Source organism: Azolla caroliniana, unplaced genomic scaffold (assembly GCF_043228905.1).
Source record: "Azolla caroliniana isolate FFs.n. ecotype wild unplaced genomic scaffold, voAzoCaro1.0.p SCAF_22, whole genome shotgun sequence".
NCBI lineage: Eukaryota > Viridiplantae > Streptophyta > Polypodiopsida > Salviniales > Salviniaceae > Azolla > Azolla caroliniana.
Window position 1 is genome coordinate 8,522,262 of NW_028230457.1, and position 20,730 is coordinate 8,542,991.

General features: G+C 46.7%; 1 protein-coding gene across 2 annotated transcripts in view; it reads right to left on the reverse strand.

Annotated features, from left to right (window-relative positions):
* Window positions 1–15,558: 15,558 nt before the first annotated feature.
* The window catches only part of LOC147849921 (aspartic proteinase nepenthesin-1-like), a 68,863-nt gene continuing 63,691 nt past the window's right edge, over window positions 15,559–20,730 (reverse strand). The window contains exon 2 of one of the 2 annotated variants that reach the window (XM_087337094.1): window positions 15,559–17,122. In XM_087337094.1, coding sequence (XP_087193220.1) covers window positions 15,612–17,027 — 1,416 coding nt within the window. In that variant the 5' untranslated portion in view covers window positions 17,028–17,122 and the 3' untranslated portion in view covers window positions 15,559–15,611. Of the gene's footprint in view, window positions 17,132–20,730 lie in introns of both variants that reach the window. The other variant, XM_087337093.1, reaches the window with a different exon arrangement.

Genomic DNA, 20,730 nt, shown 5'->3' on the forward strand with positions numbered 1-20,730 from the left:
GCACACGATTTTGTATGTTTTTTTCCTATGTAATACTAAATATGACAAGGAAATATACAAAATCTAAAGCACTTAGTAGTAGCTTTAGTGGTAAGCTAATTGCCTCCTATATTGGAGGTGCAAGGTTCAAATCTTACTTGCACCCCTCTATACGCACTCATTGCCATTAGGCCCTAGGATTATTTATTATTGATTTATTTTCATTTTTACAAGTATTTGTGTAATGTGTGTGGAACTACACTTTTCACACTTTTTCTCCCACTGGACGTGCAACATCACAACACCGTTATGTAGCACGTATACATGATCGAAGGAAGAAAAGCCGAGAAGGAAGATACTACATCAAAATGAACACATAAATGGGTAGCTCACTCCCTTAAAAAAATCTAGACCGAAGAAATTATTCATCTTCGGAGTACAAGATGAACCAATACCTCGTTGGCCAAGGGTATTGGAGTTACATCAACGACACACTCGAAACCAAACCCGACATCACAAACGCCAACTACCCAATGTGGGAGCAAGGAATGAGGTAAGTAATATATTGCTTGGCAACATGTCTCCACGACCACATACTTAAGCACATTTGAGACGCCAAGACGCCTAAAGAGGCGTGGGAGAACTTGAAGAAAATGTTTGCCGCGAACACAACCGCCCGAAAGCTTCAACTCCGACATGATTTGAGCAACATTCGGCAAAAACATATGTCCATGTCGGATTACATCGCCAAGATAAAGAGAATTCCCGATTCCGTTGGCTCCATCAACATAAACGTCGACAAAGACAAGATGGTTCAAGTATGCGTGGGCGGCCTCGCACAACAATTCAACTCGTTAAGGATGTCAATCTGGGCAAGGGAAAACCCTCTATCAATCTTCGACCTTCAATCAATGCTATTGGTCGAAGAGAACCATGTCTGAACCAAAAGCTAGACGTTGGAAGGACCAATGTTCTTTTTGAATTCGGATGGTGGCCGAGGACGAGGTCGATCTGGTAGAAGAGGTCGATTCGACCCATCTCATGAAGGGAACTCAAACCTTCGACATCAGGACGATGGAAGCCATAGAGAAACCTTTGGAAGAAGGGGGAGCTTTGTTGAGCGAGCAAGCTCAACCAGATTGAAGTACCTATCAGTACTTCTGTCAGTCCTTTATGGACTTGTATAAAAGTGCTCTCTGAGCACATTCTATGTACAGAATATTGAGAGTATTATTTTGAATTGTGTTATGTTTATATTCTTCTCTCTCTCTCTCTCTCTCTCATGTGTATGCTTATTCTCTGTGTTAAGCTTCCATTAAACCTTCTTCTCTTAACTGTTACTATCCGGCAGAGCCAGTTTGGCATACGCTTCCGCACGCTAACGTTAACATGGTATCAGAGCGCGAGGGTTAAGAACCTCTGCAGTCAACAAGAGACAAGTGAAGACAAACCCTAACACTCGGTGAAGAATAGAAGAGAACCTAAGATGGAAAAAGGAATGACCAGTTCACTTCCGATAGAAAAGCTTGACTAGAGCAACTATGCATCTTAGTCATATAAAATGTAGTAGTACCTGTTGGGGCATGGATATTGGAGCTATGTGGAAGGAACCAACGAGGTAGCACCGGAGCCGGCACATAATTACTTCCCAGCATGGGAGGAGGGAGCGATCCGAGTATTGTACTGCCTCGCATTCGGTGTGCACAATCAGATGCTCGGCTACATCAAGGATGCAAAAACACCAAAGGAGGCCTGGGAAAATCTATGAAATATTTTCGCCGCAAGTACCACAACTTGTAAGTTGCAGCTCTAGCAAGTTCTGAACAACATCCGCCAAAGAGATATGTCGGTTACGGACTACGCGCTCGGGTCCATCAATGTGAAGGTGGACGAAGACGAGATGGTCTAGATGCGTCTTAGTGGTCTAGCACAACGGTACGGGCCAATCAGGACGACAATTTGCACCCGGGAGAAACCAACGTCCTTCTTCGACTTACAATCCATATTGATGGTTGAAGAAACCAAGCGAGTGGGTCGAGGAACACTCAATCGGACAACCGGATGTTGTACATGGAGGTGGATCGACCCCGTGGGCATGGAGGATGAGGTGGGTCAGCATGCAATGTCAGCAAGAGTAGAACCAAAGGCACAGAGATAGTCCCGACAACAGTTCCAGACCCTCCACAAGCAAGGGGAGTCAAGCCAGTGCCGGAAACCGGCAAGGAAAGGCTAACACAGAATGTTGGTAATGTGGCAAGAAAGGCCATAGAGAAAGCGAGTGCTGGAAGAAGCGTGCCGATTCAGATAAATCTGGATCTGGCAAGACCAAACAGGGAAACCGGCAAAGCTTGCACTACGTAGAAGGATCAGAAGCACAAGGCCAACTCGATGAAGAAGACCACTCCCGGACTGGAGGAAGTGTGGTACGTTGATTCCGGAGCATCTAACCATATGACGAGCCATGAAGAGTGGTTCTCATTTTTTGAGAAACCGGAACAACCGGGGATTGTCGAAACCGGAGACGACACCCCTCACCCAATTGTGCATGTCGGAGAAGTCCCTTTAAGCCATGTCGGACAAAAGGGAAAGCTGATGAACGTAGTACGCGTTTCGACTATCACAAAGAACCTAGTATCGGTCGGACAAATAGTCGACCAGGGAATGTAGGTGCGGTTTACGCACCTCGGGTGCTTCATCAAGGAACAAGGCCAGATAATTGCGCAAGGGCGTAGATAAGGGAGGATGTTCATCCTCAACACTAATGACGTTGGCACCACCATGTTTGCCAAAGGACAAAAGTTTGAAGCAAACATCAAGCTCTAGCATAAGCGGATCAACCACGTCAACTACTCGAGGCTTCAAGATTTATAATCGAAACAAGTTGTGTTTGGATTGCCAAAGTGTAGTGGCCAAAAGGCCCAAATATGTGAAGCCTGCCAACTCGGGAAGCAGTACTGACTTCCATTCCCTACCGAACAAAACTGGAGCCGTAACAAGCTCAATATAATCCATTCGGATGTATGGGGACCGGCATAGAACGTTAGTCTTGGCGGGAGTCGGTATTTCATCTCCTTCATCGACGACTATAGCCGACACACGTGGATCTACCTCATCAAGAAGAAAAGTGAAGTCTTCAATTGTTTCTGAAACCCTTAAAGCTTAGTCGAAAGGGAAACTAAGAGGAAGATAAAGTGCCTGCGGTTGGATGGCAGAAAAGAATACTTTTCAGGCCAATTCAACAATTATCTGCAGCAAAAAGCAATTCGGAGAGAATTTGAAACAAAACGGTGTGGCTGAGGCGGTCTGGACGATCGTCTACATCCAAAACCGGATCGGGTATGAGGTGTCAGCACATGAACTGTATTTCGAGCGGAATCCGAATTTGAGACACCTTCGGATATTCGGTAGCATAACATATGTGCATGTACCGGATGAGAAATAGAGGAAGCTGAATCTGAAATCAGAGAAGTGCATACTCGTTGGCTACTGGCATGAACAGAAGGGGTATAGGTATTTTAACCCCCGGACTAAACAGGTACGAGTAAGTCGAGATGTCAAGTTTGATGAGTCGGCATCATGGTACTCCCTACCGATTCCAACTCCCGACGAAGACCTGATTCCGGAAGATGAGGCTAGTGAACCCAGAGAGGTTCAAGAAGAAGATGAAGAATTCGGTACTCTAGATGAGAGTCCAATCTCAGTCCCACTAAGTGAACCGAATGAGCGGCTGAGTTAGGATGACCAATCGGATGAAGAACCGACGAGTAGTGGAGACTCTGTCGTGCTCTCCTCGTGCAAGAACCGAGGAGACGGTTCACGTGCAAACAGAAGGGGAAGAAGAAGAAGCCAGAATATGATACCAGCAATGAAGGGTCAGATTGGAGTGAATCTGACCCCAGAAAGGGAGAAGGCGGATCTTCAGAAAGGAAGTCTGAACCAGCCAAGAAGGGCCTCAAACCGGCTAACGAAAAGTTACGCCGCTCAATCTTCTAAAAGAACCTTGTCCAGAGGGGTGTATACAATGAGTACATGGCGCATCACTATGCGTACATGACTAAGGTGGCGAAAGTGTGTGAGCCAGAGAGCTACACAGAAGCACCAAAGAGACGCAAATTGGCATGCTACTATGGAGGAAGAAATGTGCGCACTTGATGCCAACGACACATGGGACTTGGTTGACCCTCTCTGACAGTGTAAACCAATCGGTTGGAAATAGGTATATAAGGTGAAGTACAATGGGGATGGTTCGGTCAACCGGTACAAGGCCTGGTTAGTGGCAAAGGGATAAACCCAAACCCACGGAATCGACTACGGCGAGACCTTCACTCCGGTAGCAAAGATGACGACAGTTTGTGTGGTACTGGTTGTTATTGCGGCAAGGGATGCCATCTTCACCAAATGGACGTGAAGAATGCGTTTCTTCAAGGTGACCTTGAAGAACGAGTCTATATGATCTTACCCCCCGGTTTCCAATCAGAGATGAACAGGTCGGTAGTGTGCCGACTCAAGAAGTCGCTTTACGGTCTGAAGCAAGCCCCCCAAGCTTGGAATGGGAAGATCACACACCAGTTGTGTTATTAAGATGGGGTTTGCGGTCTCAAAGTGTTGGGAAACAGGTCCCTCCGGATGGGAAGGAAGAAGAACAGTGCCGATGAACAGGCCGATAGGCCGAGGCCGAAACCGTATGAGGAGGACCCGGCTACGGAGAGCTGGATGGTACAGACCCGGTATGAACCGGATGAGGAGTACCCGGCTACGGAGAGCCGGATGGTGCAGGCCCGGTATGAACCGGATGAGGAGTACCCGGCTACGGAGAGCCGGATGGTGCAGGCCCGGTATGAACCGGATGAGGAGTACCCGGCTACGGAGACCCGGATGGTGCAGGCCCGGTATGAACCGGATGAGGAGTACCCGGCTACGGAGAGCCGGATGGTACAGACCCGGTGAGAACCGAATGAAGAGACATATTCGTAAATATGTTTCTGAGAGCCCATCGAGGCTACATTTGTAAATAGCCGAAAAGTCATATTAGTATAAATATGACTTCGGGCAAACTTTTAATAACTGTTGTTGTTGTCTTTTTTTTTTTCTTTGTTGGTGCAAGAAGAAGAGAGAGCACGTAATAGTGTACAGAGAGAGAGAGAAAGAGGTTGTTGCCTCTGTTGTAACCGCCACGTGTGGCGAAGATCTGTGAGCACGAGGTCGTTGCCTCAGTGAACTCACTGTTGTACATTCTCACATAGTGACAGTTTGTAGCCTGTGGGCTACCGTGGTTTTTTCCCTTAGTTTGGGGTTTTCCACGTAAACCTCCTGTGTACTATTATTTTTCCTCTCCACTGTGTCGTGCATTTGTTTCCCGTTTTCTGCGTATGAAAAGAAGCTCGGTTGTGGCCGAGTGTTGGACATAAGGAGCCTTGAGTTCCCGTCACAAAGTTCGTCTTGTCACTGCTCATCCGGAAAGGTCCCGATGGTCCGGTTTGTATCCTACTATATGTTGATGATTTAGTCATCACCGAACTAAGACTGGATGAAATCAGTAGAGTGATGTCCCAGTTGTTGGATGCATTTGAAATGAAGGACCTGGGGGACCTTCATTATTTTCTTGGGATCGAGGTGATCCGGACCCCCGATGGCATATTGCTCTCACAAAGACACTATGGGCTGAATATGCTTTACAAGTTCAGCATGACAAAATGCCAACCAATCTCCACACCTCTAGACCAGAACCTAAAGCTACACCTTGACTCCAGCCCGGCCTACGATGAGAATTGGTTCCAACAAATTGTTGGAAGCCTCATGTACTTGACAATAACTCAACCCCACATCAGTTACCCGGTCGGAGTGATCAACCAGTTCATGCAGAAGCCGACCATCAAGCACCTTTAGTGCACACACTGGATACTCCGGTATGTTAGCGGCATGAAGGACTCGGAACTATTATACTGACACGGTATAGTTGGGAAGCTAGTCGGATATACCGATGTCGACTCGGCTGTTGATGCATCGGATCGTCAATCTACCTCCGGTTACATGTTTTCTATTGGTAGCACAACTGATGTGTGGAGCAACAAAAATCAACCAAGAGTGGCTCTATCGAGCACTGACGTTGAATATCGAGGCACTACCATTGCTACCTGTGAAGCCATCTTGCTTCAGTGACTGCTGCGAAACCTCCGAATTGAGGTGTCAACCCTGATCCTGATTTATTGTGACAATGCAGCATACAGCTTGCCAAGAACCATGTATTCCATGCTCTGACAAAGTGCATAGAAGTGCATTATCACTTTGTTCGTGAACGGGTCCTGAGCGGTGAAGTTGAACTTCAGTATGCTCACACGGATCGGTTGGTTTCTGACATCTTTACCAAGCTGCTCGGATCGGACAAATGCAACATTTTTCGGAGATGCTCGACATTCAACATTTAGATGTGCCGCACTTGAGGGGGAGATCAGGAATGGGAACGGATGGCACTGGACAAGGAGCCGGAGAGGAAGAAAGAGCCAAGGGGGGAGATGAGTAGATAAAGGAAGCTGAGGCGACCGAAGGAGTCGGCACATCCGAACAAGTTGGAGCAAGCGGTAGTGGCGGCAGAGTCAAGATTGACAGAGCCTACGGGAAGAAGGCCAAGACCCGCACGTGGTCCGATGTGGTGAAGGGTCTAAAAATGGAAGAAGAGTTGGAGACTACAAACTCAGACAAACAAGAGCTAGAACGAATCGGAGGAAGTCGATTCGGAGAAGCCAGATCAAGTAAAGGCCAAGTGGACGAGAAGGTAGCAAAAGTCGACACCGACACGGAGGAACCAATGGGTCGACAAGCGCCGAAGTCGTCGCAGTGAAGGAGCTGAGATGGGCCCGTTGAGCAGACAGGCTGACCAAGAAGGACGAGGTGTGCAGAATCGGACGGGTCGTGGGAAGTAGAACTGAACCGGACGAGGTGCGCAAGCAAGGCGAGTGAGCGGAATGAGGGGGAGGAAAGGACCGACTACTGCAAACACTAACACCATGATCGTACCTTAAGTTGAGCATGAGGGGGTAGTGTTGAGTGAGCAATCTGAACCAGATCCAGATCGGCTGAATAAGCTAGAGCCGGATTGGTATACGGAACGGAGAACCGGATCGGTGTCCGGATGATGTCCAAAACAAGGAGCTGGATCGGAGACCCGTATCGGATTGAAACCGGTAGGTCGTTGGAGGCCTACAGATCCAACCTAGTACATAGGAATATTTTTGGGGGTCAGTGACAGTCGCTCATATGAGCATTGAAGTACTTGTCAGTACTTCTATCAGTCCTTCATGGACTTGTATAAACGTGCTCTCTGAGCACATTCTATGTACAGAATATTGAGAGTATTATCGGCACATCGGAAATTTCCCACAAACTGTCGTCAAGAATGTCTTGCATGTGCCCACAATAACAAAGAATATGGTCTCGGTCGGCCAAACCCTGGAGCAAGGCAGGGAAGTTCGTTTCAACAATGAAGGATGCTTCATCAAGAAAGATGGCGGACTCATAGCTAAAGGACTGAGAGATGGTTGAATGTTCATTGTCGATTCGAACGAGGTGAAATCGGCCATGTATGCCAAAGGTCTAAAAACTGAGACGAACATCGAGTTGTGGCACATCGGCCACATAAACCTCCAACAGCTTCGAGCAATACAATCCACGGGAGTCGTCGTCGTACTTCTGGAATTCAAGTCGAAATGAGTTGACCGACTATTCGAAGAGTGTCAACTCGGCAAACAACATTGAATCCCATTCCCGAAGGAGAGCTACACAAGCAAAGCCCTCCTCGATGTCATACATTCGGATGTATGGGGACCAACCCAAACACCGACGATCCATGAATGCCGATACTACGTCACCTTTGTCGACGACTACTCCCACTACACGTGGATCTTCCCGATGAAGAACAAGAGTGAATTGCTCTCCCACTTCCAAAAGCTCAAGGGCCAAGTCGAAAAAGAAACCGATCAGCACATTCGATGCCTATGATTGGATGGTGGCAAGGAGTACTTCTCTGACGAATTTGTGTCCTACCTCCAAGGTGAAGGCATCCGGAGAGAATTCTCATGCAGAAACACACCCGAACAAAATGGAGTCGCCGAAAGGAAGAATCGGCACATACTCGAGGTACCACGCGCCATGTTGCATGAGAAGCACATGTTGAATTTCTATTGGGCTGAAGCAACATCCACGGCTGTCTATCTCATGAATCTATGCACCACAAATGGAGTACATGAGCTAGCTCCATACGAGCTCCTTGTCGGAACAAAGTCAATCTTGTCGCACCTCAATGTGTATGGAGGCATTGCGAATGTACGCATCCCGAATGAAAACCGATAGAAGCCCGACGCGAAGTCGGAGAAATGTATCTTGGTAGGATACTCGTCTGAGAAGAAGGCATACAAGTGCTATAACCCTTTGACTGGAGCAGTTCGGGTGAGTCGAGACATAATTTTCGACGAAACGGCATCATTGTATAAGCCCAATTCGGCTCTACCCGACCCGACCGAGGAAGAGTTGAACGTTAGCTCGGAGTTGAAAGTCCTCTACTATAGGACAATCCATGCCCACCCGAGCCTTCAAGCATTCCAAGCATGTCGCGGCCAAGTATGACGTTGGACAAAGGCAAAGGTAAGATGCCCAAATACTAAGTGGATCGCTCCGACGACAGTGATTTGGATGTGTCGGCTCGCTCACTAGAAAGTGAGTTTGATGTAACCATCATGTGGACACTCGGAGTAAAGAAGACGCTCACATCGGCGAGCAAAAAATTTCGATGCTCATCTCGACAGAAGAACCCGACCACTCGGTTTGGCTACAACGAGTATATTGCCCATCATTATTCCTTTGCGATAAAGGTAGTAGCCGAACAAGAGCCCGAGATCTCTACTAAAGTGGCTCATTGGGTGGAAGCAGTCGGCCTTCGTCTACTTGACACTACAACCCTTCGTCACCGGCTTGAGGGGGAGGAACCGAAACCGCCTCGGAAAGGCCGAAGAAAGCCGAACAGAAACCAACATCGAAAGCCTAACAACGCCGAAAGCAAAACCGGATGTCGGATACCTCACACTTGAGCTTGAGGGAGTGTGTTGAGATATCAAGCTCAAATTATTTTAGTCATTTAGTCAACACATGTAACTTAGTAGTTACCTAGATAGAATCTAGTTAGTATGTTGACCTTAAAACCTTAAATAGGATTTTGTACTTGAGTAGGATGCATTGTAGATCCTCCACTCGCATGTTCATTTCATATAGAACTTACATGTTTGTACCTATATTCTACTTACACATGTGCACCTTTGCACATGAGATGTATATATACCTCATTGTGGGTATTTTTGTATTTTACTAATGCTTTTTAATATACACTCTCCTTAATCATCCCCCATTTCTATTATTGGTCATAAGTGTAACTTCCTCTCTCTCTTCCTCTCACACACATAAACACACAAATCACATAATCTTCCATGGGTTAAACTAATCACATAATTAGTCGCTATTTAACCCTTGCTTAATTACCTAATTATTAATATGTAGTTCTAGACCTTCCACAAGCAAGGGGAGTCAAAGGGCATCGGAAACCGGCAATCAGAAACCGAAATGGAATCTTGGTATTGTGGCAGGAGGGGCCACCGAGAGAGTGAGTGCTGGAAGAAGCGCAGATCTGGATAAATCCGGATCCAGCAAGGCTGTCTATCTCATGAATCTATGCACCATTAATGGAGTACATGAGCTAGCTCCATACGAGATTCCTTGTCGCACCTCAACGTGTATGGACACATTGCGAATGTACACATCCTGAATGAAAACCGACAGACACCCGACGTGAGGTCGAAGAAATGTATCTTGGTAGGACACTTGTCTGAGAAAAAGGCATACAAGTCCTATAACCCTTTGATTGGAGGGCTTCGGGTGAGTCGAGATGTAATCTTCAAAGAATCGGCATTATTGTATAAGCCCAATTCGGCTCCACCCGACCTGACCGAGGAAGAGTTGAATGTCAACTTGGAGTTGAAAGTCCTCTACCATAGGACAATCCAAGCCCACCCGAGCCTTCAAGCATTGCAAGCATGTCGCGGCCAAGTACGACCTTGGAGAAAGGCAAAGGTAAGATGCCCCAATACAAACTCAATAGCTCCGATGACAGTGATTCGGATGTGTCGGCTCGTTCACTAGATAGTGAGTTTGGTATACCCATCATGCAGACACCCGGAGTAAAGAAGGTGGTCACATCAGCGAGCGAAAAACCGAGACGCTCATCTCGAGAGAAGAACCCAGTCACTCGACTCGGCTACAACGAGTATATTGCCCATCATTATTCCTTTGCAATGAAGGTAGCAGTCGAACAAGAGCCCAAGAGCTCTACAGAAGTGGATAATGACCCACGATGGGTGGAAGCAGTCAGCATTCGTCCACTTCACACTACAAGCCTTCGTCACCGGCTTGAGGGGGAGGAACTGAAACTGCCTCGGAAAGGCTGAGAACCAAAACTACCGAAACCGGATCGGAAAGCCTGACGAAAGCGGAACAAAAGCCGACATCAAAAGCCTCACAACTCCGAAAGAAAAATCGGATATCAAACATCTCACACTTGAGATTGAGGGGGCGTGTTGAGATTTCAAGCTCAACTTAGTTTAGTCGTTTAGTCAACACACGTAAACTTAGTAGTTGCCTATATAGAATCTAGTTAGTGTGTTGAACTTAAAGCCTTAAATAGGATTTTGTACTTGAGGGGCCACTGTGAGAGCAAGTGTTGGAAGAAGCGTGCCGATTTAGATAAATCCGGATCTAGCAAGGCCGGACAAGGAAAACGGCAAAGCTCACACTACACCGAAGGATCAGAAGGATACGCAACAAGAAAGACAGACAAAGGCTAGGCCAACCTTCGTGATGAAACACAAGGCGAACTCGATGAACACCACATCTGGATCAGAGGATGTGTGGTATGTTCACTCCGGACCATCAGACCACATGATGAGCCAAGAAGAGTGGTTCTCATTTCTAGAAAAGCCGGAGGAACTGGGAGGTCTCGAAACCGGAGACGACACTCCTCACCCGATAGTGCATGTCGGGGAAGTCCCCTTGAGTAATGTCGGACAACAAGGGAAGCTTATGAACTTGCTTTACATCTCGACAATCACAAAGAACCTGGTGTCGGTCTGTCTTATTGTCGACCAAGGGATGCAGGTGTAGTTTACGCACCTCGGGTGCTTCATTGAAAAAGAGTGCCAAATCATTGCGCAAGGGCGCCGGGACTGGAGAATGTTTATCCTCGACACCAACGACGTTGGCACCACTATGTTTGCAAAAGGGTAGACGGTCGAATCGGATATCGACCTCTTGCACAAGTGGATCGGCCACGTCAACATTAGAGGCTTCAAAACCTACAATCAAAACAGGTGGATTGCCGAAATTCAATGGCTAGATGGCCCAAATATGTGAAGCGTGCCAACTTGGGAAGAAACACCAACTTCCATTCCCCACCGAAAGAAACCCCGAGCCATAACTAGCTCAACTTGATACATTCAGATGTATGGGGACCGGCACCGAATGTTAGTCTTGGCCGGAGCCGATATTTTGTCTCCTTCATCGATGACTACAACCGGCACACATGGATCTATTTCAGAGAGAAGAAAAGTGAGCTCTTCGACTGTTTCCGGAAACCGCAAAGTCTTGTCGAATGGGAAACGGAGAGGAAGATCAAGTGCCTACGGTCGGATGGCAGAAATGAATACTTTTCCGGCCAATTCAGAGAGAGTTTAGTTATAGATACACACCGGAACAAAACGGTGTGGCCGAAAGGAAGAATGGTCGATTGTCGATTGTCGATTGTCGATTGTCGATTGTGGAGGCAGCATGGGCAATGCGAGAGGAGAAGAGCATGCCCAAGTTCTACTGGGCCGAAACGGTCTGGATGGCCGTCTACATCCAAAACCGGATTGGGGATAAGGTGTCAGCACACGAGACTTTGTATTTCGGACGGAAGCCAAATTTAAGGCACCTTAGAATATTCGGTAGCATTGCCTATGTGCATGTGCAGAATGAGAAGAGGAGGAAGGTTGACCCGAAGTCGGAGAAGTGCATTTTGGTCAGCTACTCTCATGAGCAGAAGGGGTACAAGTGCTACAACCCCCGGATTAAGCAAGTACAGGTAAGCCGAGATGTCGAATTTAACGAGTCAGCATCATGGTACTCTCTACCTACTCCGATCCCCGACTCAGATCCGATTCCGAAGGATGAGGCCAATGAGCCCGAAACGAAGAAGAAGAAGACTTTGATACTCTAAATGAGAGTCTGATTTCATTTCGGCTGAGCGGTCGAATGAACGACTGAGTCGGAACAACCAGTCTGATGAAGAGCCGACAAGCAACAAAGACTGAATCGTGCTTTCTCCGCGCAAGGAACCTAGGAGACAGTTCACACGCAAAGAGAATGGAAAGAAGAAGATGTTGGAGTATGGCACCGGGAAAGAAGAGTCGGTTCGGAGCAAATCTGACTCCGTACTGAATGAAGACGGACTTTCAAAAAGGAAGTCTGAGTGAATCAAGCGGGCCTTGCAATCGGCGAATGAGAAGTTGCGATGATCGACCGGGCAGAAGAACCCCGTAAAAAGGTACAGATATAATAAGTACATAGCGCATCATTATGCGTACATGACGAAAGTGGTGGAGGTGTGTGAGCCGGAGAGCTACGCAGAAGTGGCAAAAGATGTAGAATGGTGTGCCGCTATGGAGGAAGAGATGCGAGCACTTGATGCCAACGACACATGGGACCTGATTGTTCCTCCCCGACTTTACAAACTGATCGGTTGCAAGTGGGTGTACAAGGTAAAGTATAATGTTAATGGTTCGGTGAACCGGTACAAGCCGCGGTTAGTGGCCAAATGATATGCCCAGACCCAAGGAATCAACTACGACGACACCTTCACTCCGGTAGCGAAGATGACGATGATTCGTGTGGTGTTGCAGTTGTTGTGGTTGGGAGTTTTTATCTTCACCAAATGGATGTGAAGAATGCATTTCTTTAAGGAGACCTTGAAGAAAAGGTCCATATGATCCAGCCCCCCAGTTTTCAGTCGGAGATGAACAAGTCGGCAATGTGCTGACTCAAAAAACCCCTTTATTTCCCGAAGTTATCCCCCCGTGCTTGGAATTCGAAAATCACGCACCAATTGCGTAAGATGGGGTTTGCGGCCTTGAAGTCAGACTCTTCTCTTTGCATCCGGAAAGCTCCAATCGGTCCAGTATGTATCCCGCTCTATGTGGATGATATAGTCATCACCGAACCCGAACTCGCTGAAATCAGCCAAGTGAAGTCCTAGTTGTCGAATGCATTCGAAATGAAGGACCTAGGGGACCTTCATTACTTCCTCGGGATCGATGTGATCCACTCCCCTGATGAGGTATTGTTGTCCCAGAGACATTATGTGTTGAATATGTTGTACAAGTTCGGCATGAAGGATTGCCGACCAGTCTCCACATCCCTCGACCGGAACCTGAAGCTTCATGTCGACTCCGGACCAGCCTACCACGAGAAACAGTTCTGACAAATTTTCTGAAGCCTTATTTATTGAACGATCATCCGACCTGGCATTAGCTATCCAGTCAGCGCGATCAGTCAATTTATGCAGAAGCTGACCGTGGAGCACCTTCAGTGCGTGCACCGAATACTAAGGTATGTGTGAAGTCAATTTTTTCTCGTAAGAAAAGACCGTGGAAAATACATCGAATGCTAAGGTGTATAAGAATAAAGCACAATATGAAAGGCTCAAGAGTTAAAAGAAGAATGAAATTGAAGGGATATAAAGTTAGAGGCGTTTTTCAAAAGTAGAAAAAGTAGGAAAAAAGGAAAAAAAGGAAAACGTAGGAAAAATTTCATAACTTCTTCATCTCATATCCAAATTTAAAAAGAAAACATTTGTAAGAAAGCTGACAAAGAGAGCTTTCTTGTATGAAAAATTTGGATGACAAACCAAAAATAATGATGCGAAAAATACATCACACCAACTCGAGGATATGTAGAAAGAAAAGAAAAGAAAAGAAGCAAGAATAACGCACCTAAAAACCTATAAATATGAGGGTATTCTTAGCAATTGAGAGAGACAAAGGGAGGAATAGAATATCTACAAGAATAAGTGAGGAAGATCGGTATCCAGAACGAAGAACCGGATATGTGTATCTAGAACCTAGTGTCAGACCAAAGAACCGAATCGTACTCCGGAATAGTGAGAACTGGTAGGCCGTTGGAGCCTACGGTCCGAGCTTAGTACATAGGCATATTCCTTGGAGTTTGTGTAAGTCGCTTGTATGAGCATTGAAGTACTTGTCAGTACTTTTGTGAGTCCTTTTAAGCACTTGTATAAAAAGAGTTCTGGAGGACATTTGTATGTACAAAGTGTTATTATTTTGAATTGAATTTATTCTATTTTGCTCTGTCCTGTGTACTGTGTATTCTTAAGCTTCTATTAAACCTTCATTTATGTTCTATTGTTGTTATCCGACTGAGCATATTAACTTTCACATGGAGCTTATTGGCGGTTGTGCGGGGGCAATATGACATTATGCCAGGCTCTTTGGAGGTTGTTCTTAAGAAAAGGAAATAGTTACTGCCATTATGGAGGAAGTTGCCTCTGTTGATAGTCTCCTCTCAAGGACCGATATGGAAATATAATCACCCCTGCTCCTTGCCCTGACCATTTCTTTTGTATATAACACTCTCTGATGTACATTTCGTAGCCCTCCGACGCTTTTCTTAATACTAATGAAGGAAATATTTTGGAAAGAAGAAGAAGAATGTCCACTCTTTGTGGATATCTGGTATGAATGGTTTACATCCCCACAAGCTAGTAATGTCTTTACCATGTGTTGACCCATGCATGCATCCATATCAACATTATGAAGGACCATATGGGTATATTAATGAGCATGATGAAGAGCATGCTTTGAGCTACTAATGTCTTCCCTGGCAACATGCTTTGAGTAGAGTAATATAAGCCTTATCAAACAACCGAGAGTTATGAAGATTAGGTATTTTGGATATTTATTACTAGAATTGATGACTAAACGCATATGGCTATTAAGAAAGTAATGTGATATTTGCAATGTCATTAACTTTTGTTTTGAAAAATGTTTTACCATATATTACAAAATGAATCCAAAACTATGGTATATAATATACTTCGAGGGTGTTTGCCATACTCAAATGCAAATGCACGTGTGGTTCACTCTATGATCCTCATTATATAGGCCAAGACCTGGCTTGCTAGTCGTTGGGTAGTCTATTGGGACTGGGTAGTCCGACCCATGGTAGCACCTTCTTCGAGATAGGGACTGGGCTCCCTGGGGAGGTCTAGTTTAGATTGGGATTGTGTCCTAGCTGGGACAGAACAGGAACACCACAACCCATAAGCTTACACCAAAATTCATTGCCTAAGAAAAGAGACTTTGAACAATAACGACTTTTATGAGATCTGGACAAATTCAGGCGTTTGGGGAGGACCCATGAAAACCCAGAGATCTTGACAAATTCAGGCACTTGGGGAGGACCCATGAAACCCCACGGACAATATAGTCATTAAAAGGAAGTTTCGATCGTCATTGAAAAATTAATAAACAACTGTTATCATATTATAGTTGGGAAATATTGTTCACGAAATGAATGTAAAGGAACCACAACACTAGCACTTGGGTGATGACGAATTGCCACCTCCAAACGAGGGGCTCCATTGCATTACTACATTTAGAAGGGGCAAATCCAATTCTATTGTTAACAAGGTCATATTCCACAAGGAAATCTTGTTGTTGATAGTTTCCAATATAATTAGTTGCGGAAGGTCCAGACCCAGAATCCATGAAGGCCATGCAATAGTAGCTATAACTCGTGTCCGAACCGACCAATGCAATGACATGAAGTGGCTCAAGCAGTAGATCGACAGGCCCCGCGAGATGAAGCGTCACACGTGGCGGGCTAGGAGCTCGTCGGTTCCACACTGGCACCTGGTAGCACAGCTTCAGAGCTTCGTCCCCAACATTGATTCTCGCAAGCGAAGGATCCATGGCCTCGTCGAAGGCTCGTGCTAGAGGTACATAAGCTGCATGAACAAAGCTTGTGATCGTGGTTCCGGAATCGATGATGGTGGACGTGCCCGGCGAATCGCAATCGATCTGGGTCGGAGATTCCGGATCCTCCATGTCAGCACAGCCGCCGAATGCCGAGGTGGGAATCGTGAGACGGCGGTCATTCACACTGATTCCAGTGAGGTTGAGGTAGTAGAATTGCGATAGGAATTCGGATTTCACGTTTCGGAGGAGCGGAGTGTATTGGAGGTTTCCGTCCCCAGGGTCAGGAGTGGAGCCAAGGCTTAAGAATCCGGCAGCAGTCGGGGCGGTACCACCGCCACCATCATCTTCACTGTCACGGCTATGGTCTCGCCATCGATTCGGGAAGCAATAAGAGAATGTCTTTATGTTAAGTTGGGTGATGAGGGAGAATCGGCCGCGGTCTAGGCCCAGGAGGCCCGAAGCTTTGAGCGTGGAGATGAGCCCGGTGTTAATGAGGCCACATCCGAAGACGATGTTGTCCGCGAGAATGCTAGTGTGGACATGAGCGGTGGGCATCGAGAATGTCTCGGCGGACAAGTAGCCCGTGCTATTGCTGCTATCTCCGTAACTCACCGCGTAGATGCATCTTTCACCGTGGCCGCCTGTGGCGGCGGCCACAATGGCGACCGCATCATCATGTATACTGCGGTTTCTCGAATCTGGATTCTGGGCCTCCTGTCCGGCAGGCTGGTCTCGAGAGGCATCAATTCGGATGCGGGAGGCTCTCTGGCTACTGCACGCGGTGGCCACGCTAGAATCTCCCCGGCATTCTTCTTCGTCGCACGCGAAGGGTACGTAGGTCTTCGAATCGGCCGGGTTGTAGATGGAGTAACCTTCGGCCTGGGTTCCGCAGCGTAGGCAGGGTTGGCACTGGAGCCAGAGCAGCTGGCTCCCGGTGTCGATGGCTAGGGCGATGCTCTGCGGGGGTGTCCCGATCTTCATGATGGCGAAATACTCCCCGAAACCTGGGCCAAGCGCGGCCAGCGGAAACTGGAGGCGATCCGACCGGGCTCTTTGGATTTCTGCTCCTCCTCCTCCTCCTCCGACTGCATTTTTGTTGGCATCATCATATATCACCGGGAATCGGAGCCCTGCATTTCCATCTCCCGCAACGATTGTTAAGAAAACGGACACAAGGAAGAGGAAGCAGTTCAGATTACAAGAATTAACCATTTACGAAAAGGCTGAACGAACCCAAACAAAATGAGCCCACGTTTGTCCTCTCGTTTTTCAGAGAACGTGTGAGAGTTTTGGGGTAACCTTTTTCCCAAGGAAAGGAATGATCGCTTACGTAGATTCTCGTTGGAATCTTGGAAGGGTGGCATGGAAATAAATAAATGAAAGGATCTCTCTCTCTCTCTCTCTCTCTCTCTCATTCGAATTTGTATTTTAAAAATTCTTGGTAATGGGGTTTGAGTTAATCGGCCTCTTGTAATCAATGGATTGCTCTCTTTTGTGTTGGGCTAAACCACCCATTGAGAATCTTGCGGAGAATCTTGATATGGCATCCCCGACCTTTCTAAGATCTCGAATTGATTTAAGTGGCTTGTCATATTTGGGAAAGAATTGAAATTAGTTTGGTTCGAATAGGATCTTGGTGTGTGTGTGTGTGTGTGTGCTCGCACACACAAGCAAAGGAAATGTATTTTGCTTGTGTGGAGGGCAAAAAAATTAAGTGAAACTCTCCGTCCTTCATAAGCATTTGTATATCCGTAACGATTCTCTCTCGAGCCCCACATGGAAGTATCATTCTCCCGACGCAATCAATAACAAATATGCTTCTTTCCTTGGGAAGAGTTTAGAGTTTTGATTTCCTAAAAAAGGATCACAACTTCATTACATGCATTTGTCCTCCGATGTTGAAAATCTGGATTCCTATGACTCAGCATTTTCCAATTGTAAAAGAATACGTGTGTGGAAGCTTTGACAAAACCGGTTACACTGGATAGGAACAAAGAATAAACACTGGTTTAATGGAAGCTTAGAATACGCAGTACACGGGAGACATAGAGAGAACAGAATAGCATAAACTCAATTCAAAATAATAACACTCTATACATACGATGTGTTCAGTGATCACTTTTATACAAGTCCATGAAAGGACTGACATAAGTACTAACAGGTACTTCAATGCTCATACGAGCAATTGACACTGACTCCCAAACATATGCCTACGTACTAGGCTAGATTCGTACGTTTCTAACGGCCTACTGGTTACAATCCGATCCGTCTCTCTTATCCAGCTTTTGGTGTAGGATATCGATCCGAACACCGATCCGGTTCTTCGTTCTAGACTCTGATCTGGCTCTAGCTTATTCAGCCGATTCGGATCCGGTTGAGTTTGTCCACTCAACACTCCCCCTCAAGCTGAACTTGAGGTCGGATCATAGTGTGAGTGTCTGTGGTGGCCGGTCCTCTCATGTGGCTCTCCTTGGTGGATTCCCGCCTTGGTTGTGCTCCTCGACCCGTCTGCTTTCAATTTCCACGACCCATCCTGTCTCGCGCACCTCGACCTTCTTGGTCTACTTGTATGCTCATAAGGCCCAATCTCAGCTCCTTTTCTGTTGACTCTCTAACGCATCCTGACCTGTTGGTTACTCCGTGTCGGTGTTGACTCTGTTGCCTTCTTGTCCGTTTGAGCTTTAATTGATTCAGCTTCTCCGAATCGGGTGTATCTGATTCGTTCTAGATCTTGCCCGAATTGGTTGTCTCCGATTTGTCATCAGTCTTCAAGCCCTTTACCACATCAGACGACGTCCGGTTCTTGGCCTTCCCGCCGGCTTTGCCCATCTTGAGTTTGCCACCATCACCGCTTGTTCCGACCTTATCGAATGTCCCGACTTCTTCAGTCAACTTGGCTTCCTTTTTCGTCTTCTTGTCTCCCCCTCTCTCCGGTTCTTTGTTCAATGCCATCACCTGTTTTCCCAATTTCCGTTCCGGTTCTCCCTCTCAATTGCGGCATGTCGAGATGTTGAAGACGAAGCATCTCCGAAACATGCTGCAACTTTTCGGTCCTGAGGGCCTTGATAAAGATGTTGGTAACCTACCAATCCTTCGGGACATAGCGGAGTTCGACTTCACCATTGACCACCTGCTCGCGCCCAAAGTGATAATGCACTTTTATGTGCTTCGTCCGAGCATGGAACATAGGGTTCTTAGTTAGCAGCATGTTGCTCATGTTGTCGTAGTAGATTGGGATTGGAATCGAGACTTCGATATAGAGGTCTTGCAGTAACCGCCGAAACCAAATGGCTTCACAGGTGGCAACGGTAACGCCCCAATACTCAGCCTCAGTGCTCGAAAGGGCCACTGTCGACTGCTTCTTGCTGCTCCACACAACAACAGTGCTATCTAGAGAAACATAAATCCAGAAGTGGATCGTCAATCCGACACATCTCTGGTTTAGTCGGCATCCGTATATCCGGCTAGCTTTTTGGGTATACCATGTTGGTATAACAGTTTCCGGTCCTTAGTGCCGCTAACATACCTCAGTATTCGATGCATGCACTAAAGCTGCTCCATAGTTAGCTTATGCATGAACTGACTTATTGTTCTAACCAGATAGCTAATGTTGGGTCGGGTGATCGTCAAATAAATAAGGCTTCCGACAATTTGTTGGAACCGTTTCTCATCACTGGCCGGTTCGGAGTCGGGACGAAGCTTTAGGTTCCTATCCAAGGGTGTGGAGATTGGTCCGCAATCCATCATCCCGAACTTGTGCAACATATTCAACACATAATGTCACTAAGATAACAAAATGTCATTGGGGGTGTGGATCACTTTGATCGCGAGGAAGTCATGAAGGTCTCCCAGGTCCTTCATTTCGAATGCGTCCGTCAACCAGAACTTCACTTGGTTGATTTCAGTGAGGCTGGGCCCAGTGATGACTAGATAATATAAATATCACAAAATAAATACCGGACCATCCGGATGAACAATGAAGAGTCCTCCTTGGAGGCCGCCAACCCTATCTTACGCAACCAATGAGTAATCTTTGAATTCCAAGCATGGGGGGCTTGCTTTAGGCCGTAAACCGACTTCTTAAGTCGGTATGCTGTCGACTTGTTCATCTCCGAATGAAATCCAGGGCACTAGATCATGTAGACCTGTTCTTCAAGATCACCTTGAAGAAACACATTCTTCACGTCCATTTGGTGAAGAGGCAACCCGCTTACCGCAAGAACCACTAGTACCACACGAACCGTCATCATCTTCGCTACCGAAGCGAAGGTCTCACCATAGTCAATTCCATAGGTCTGTGTGTATCCTTTGGCCACTAACCGGGCCTTGTACCGGTTGACTGAAGCGTCAATATTATACTTTACCTTGTACACCTACTTGCAACCGATTGATTTGCAATGTCCGGGAGGTTCGATCAGGTCCCATGTGTCGTTGGCATCAAGTGCTCGCATCTCTTCCTCCATAGCGGCAAGCCAATGTACGTCCTTTGCCGCTTTTGCATAGCTCTCCGGCTCACGCACTTCTGCCACTTTTGTCATGTACACATAGTGATGCGTCGTGTAAGTTCGTTATACCCATACTGTTTAACGAGGTTCTTCTGGTGGGTCGATTGACGCAGTTTCTACCGATTTCCTGGCCTTCTGGGCCGACTCAGACTTCTCTTCTGAAGGTCCGTCTTCGATCT